Genomic DNA, 4019 nt, shown 5'->3' on the forward strand with positions numbered 1-4019 from the left:
ATTTCTCGTGAAGCTCTTTTAGAAATTGCTCTTTTAGAATTGCTCTTTTAGAATTGCTCTTTTATACCCGCGCTGCGGGGCAGGGTGCGCGTGGCGAAACATGCACGCCAACTGTCATTGGCTTGTTTAGTTAACACTCGAAGGTGATTGGGCTCTCGGGCGAGATCCCAATTCGTCAGTCACGACTGACATAACGTAGAACGTGACTGACTGAAAGGGAACCTAATAGTATCTCAGTGACACTAAAATAAAACTGAACCATAAATCAGCTACACAGATTAAATGTGCATACAATTTTTGTTATTTATGTCTGAACTGGATTATCATATACTGTATATTCAGGATATGTTAAGACTATCCCTATTCAGTAAAAGGTATCCTCCATCAGACCCTTTTTCTCACCCTGCATGTCAGTTTGTTTCTCAGTGTTTTTCTCATCAGTCTCTGGAGTGGAGGTCTGCTCTTGTTCTGCTGTGTTGCTGAGCTGCTCGAGCACAGCTTGAACGATGGGCACCATCATGGCTGTTGTAGCCGTGTTACTGATCCACATGGAGAGGAAGGCCGTTACGCCCATGAAGCCCAACATCAGCCTGCAGAAAGGCAGAAGAAGTCTTACTGATACTGCTGTTAACAATGAGAAGATTCCCAATAGATTTCCACTGCTTACAGAGCAGGACGTACGCCTACAATGAGCAATACCCAGAGTGCAATTCTCTTGTGTAGGTTCCAGTGCTCGACAGCTACAGCCACCATCAGTCCACCCAGAAACAGCATGTTAGTGTCCTTCAGGTACTGCATACACACCTGTCATCCAGACATCAGATATTTTAGATACAAAGTTTGAGTTACACACATAATGAATGCATAAAGTTGAAATGAGTGGTGTATAGTAAAAAGAAAAGACAACATAATAAATAAATAAATAGCACAACATGCCATGAACATGTTTTAAAGCAGGGGACACTGACGGAAGTCAAGCCAGGTATACTAATAGGATTACTTTGGTTTTTATAGGACCTAAAAAACCTACATCTTTGGACTCCATGATTCTGAAGACAGGAAAGAGCACAGCTGGCAGGAGAGCAGTGACGGCCAGTGGCAGCACCTCGGTACACCAGTACACTGCCATCAGTACAACGACATAAGCACATGCAGCCTCCTGCAGATGAAAAACAGAGTGTGTTACATCAATATATACATTACCATTTAAAAGTTTGGGGTCAATAAATAAATTGTTTTATTCAGCAAGGATTAAACTGATAAAAAGGGACAGTAAAGACATTTATAATGTCACAAAATATATATAATTCAAATAATGTTCTTTTGAGTTTTGTATTCATCAATGAATGTTCGGTTTCTGCAAAAATATTAAGCAGCATATTTTATGTTATATTATTAATATTAGACAGACAGACAGATAGATAGATAGACAGACAGATAGATAGACACATACATACATACATCATGTTTAATAAATACAATTTTCTGAACCACGATGGAAGAACACTTCACTTCCCAGAATTAATTATCTGTGAATTCCATTTCTTAGAACTAAAAATCCAGTAAATTCCTTATTTCGATTAAACTTTTTGTGTGGTGTGTTAATTTGTTAAATTAGAGAATTAAATAATTTACCTGTTAAGTGTGTGTTGACAGTCTGTGTAGCTGAGCTCCAGAAAATCAGTAATGAGGTTGTTTTGAAAGTTACAGATTTGAAAAAAAGACAAAGACAAAAAAAGGCAGGAGTAAAGAACCCTAAACTCTAACACAAAAAAAAACATTTCAGCATAAAAGCATTCTTCAGGATGCTATGGTTTTAAATTTAACTTTAAAATTTTAACTGGTTTCCAAAAAAACATGTTCTTTTCTCTTTTTAGTTTTTTGGTCACATGTACGTGTGAGCAGCTCTGTTAAACTGAGGATACTTATATTCTATCTACTTTTTATTCTGTTAATTTATATATATATACAGTATATATATATATATATATATATATATATAAAACCTTGCTACATGTAACCGGGACTTGTCACAACACTTATATATTGATGTTCTTTTGTCGTTTTGTTTGCTTTTATTACCCTCATTTGTAAGTCGCTTTGGATAAAAGCGTCTGCTAAATGATTAAATGTAAATGTAATGTAAGTATTACTTGGGATTATGCATAAACATACCCAATCACAAAAAAAAATACAAAAATATTAAAGCTATCCCACGACTTTATATCACTTTTTTCTTTTTACACTGTGAAGGGCTCACATTCTGTCCAGTTTTGCTTTTAGCCTTCATAGACATAATTGTTTTTACATAAACAAATGGACAACTCTAAACTCAATTGTGTATTTCAGATGCATCACATCTCACAACCTTATCATCTGCAAAGAGAAACACTTAATCACACCAATATGATGTTTTACATCTTTTATGTATTTAGTCATGTTCAATGTCAATTTTCATTTATTAATGTATTCATCAAATAACTGTTGTTAAGAGTACTGACATTCACGTCAATAAAAAAGTACCCAATTCACGTGCTATTGTTGTTGTTGTTGTTGTTTTAATGTAAATCCCTAATAGAGGCTAAAAAAAGATGGCTCAGTACTGATTTTCTGAAGCTCAGCCATCCAGCTACACAGATTGTCAACACACTCTCAAAAGGTAAATGATTTCTTTCTTAAAATGTGCATAATTTTTAACTTTCAAACTGTAACTGGTTTCCTACCAATCATGTATTTTTCTCTTTTTAATTTAAGAGAACATGTAAGTGCAACCAACTCTCTTTCTTTCCCCATCTCCACAAAGTAACTATTGAATTTATGGTCCATGTTGTTAGATGTATTATTGTTTATTGTTTATTATTATTATTGTTACTTGGGGTTATGCATAAACATAACACTGTGAAATGCTCACATACTACTTTTGGCCTGCATAAGCAATTGTTTTTACATAAACAAATGGAAGGAGACACATTGTAACTATAAACTCAATAGTGCATTTCAGATGCTGTCACATCCTGCAACTTCATCATCTGCAGAGAGAAACTGCCACTCAATCACACCAAAATACACATAATGATGGATTTAAAGGCATCATAGAAGATTGTGAAAATACAGCATTTTATATAGGATACATAGGATCGGCTACGGAAAAAGACAGATTAAGGTTCTATATAACAATTTCAAAGAATGGTTCTTCATGGAACCCTATAAAAAGCGGTTCTATTTAGCACCAAAAAGGGTTCTGCTATTGTTACAAGCTGAAGAACCCTTTTCTGGTAGTGTTTAGAATATTTTTTCTTAAGAGTGTCGGAGGTCCCTCGCAATGGAATCATCATATTTGGAAATTCCTTTCGTTATAGTCACTCAGAAAAACTCTAAATCACAACATGGGAAAAAAATAAATAAATAAAATATCTGATGACATTCAGACATTTGTGTCAAAATAATGCCATAAAAATCTTAACACATTACAAATTGTTATCTTGATGGCAATTATGTAACATTGTTAGCAGCTATATGATGTAACAAACAGTGGCCTATCATCTAGATCAGTGTTTCCCAACCTTTTTTTAGTTGTGACACCCTTTGTCAGGGTCTGGCGTCTGGTGTTCTCCCTCTCTCCTCCAGAGGGCGCCATCTCCCGGACTCCCATTCCCCAAACCCCCTACACCTGTTCACCCATTACACCAATTCCCCAAACTCCACACAGTTTTCAGTGCATCTCTAATTATTGGCAACATCAGAAATGGATATTGGATATTATAATAGATGCTTTTTTTTTTTTACATTTTAGCAATTAAAAAATATATATATATTAAAGGGTTAGTTCACCCAAAAATAAAAATTAGCTTGTGTTTTACTCATCCTTGAGGCATCCTAGGTGTATGACTTTATTCTTTCAGACAAATCCAGTCAGAGTTATATAAAAAATTATCCTGGCTATTCCAAGCTCTATCATTGCAGTCAGTGGGTGTTGCAGTTGAACAGTCCACAAGTCGTCAAATAAAGCGTGCACATTC

At 35.2% G+C, this 4019-nt stretch overlaps 1 protein-coding gene across 2 annotated transcripts in view; it reads right to left on the minus strand.

Moving 5' to 3' along the window:
- Positions 1 to 4019, minus strand: part of LOC107588750 (solute carrier family 13 member 5-like) — an 18280-nt gene that overhangs the window by 12449 nt on the left and 1812 nt on the right. For both annotated transcript variants that reach the window (XM_016276976.1, XM_016276977.1), the window contains exons 2-4: positions 1031 to 1159; positions 668 to 804; positions 403 to 590 (exon numbers count right to left, since the gene is read on the minus strand). In XM_016276976.1, coding sequence (XP_016132462.1) covers positions 403 to 590; positions 668 to 804; positions 1031 to 1159 — 454 coding nt within the window. The remainder of the gene's footprint in view (positions 1 to 402; positions 591 to 667; positions 805 to 1030; positions 1160 to 4019) is intronic.

The sequence above is a fragment of the Sinocyclocheilus grahami genome, unplaced genomic scaffold, assembly GCF_001515645.1.
Source record: "Sinocyclocheilus grahami isolate Dianchi unplaced genomic scaffold, SAMN03320097.WGS_v1.1 scaffold107.1, whole genome shotgun sequence".
NCBI classification, from domain to species: Eukaryota; Metazoa; Chordata; class Actinopteri; order Cypriniformes; family Cyprinidae; genus Sinocyclocheilus; species Sinocyclocheilus grahami.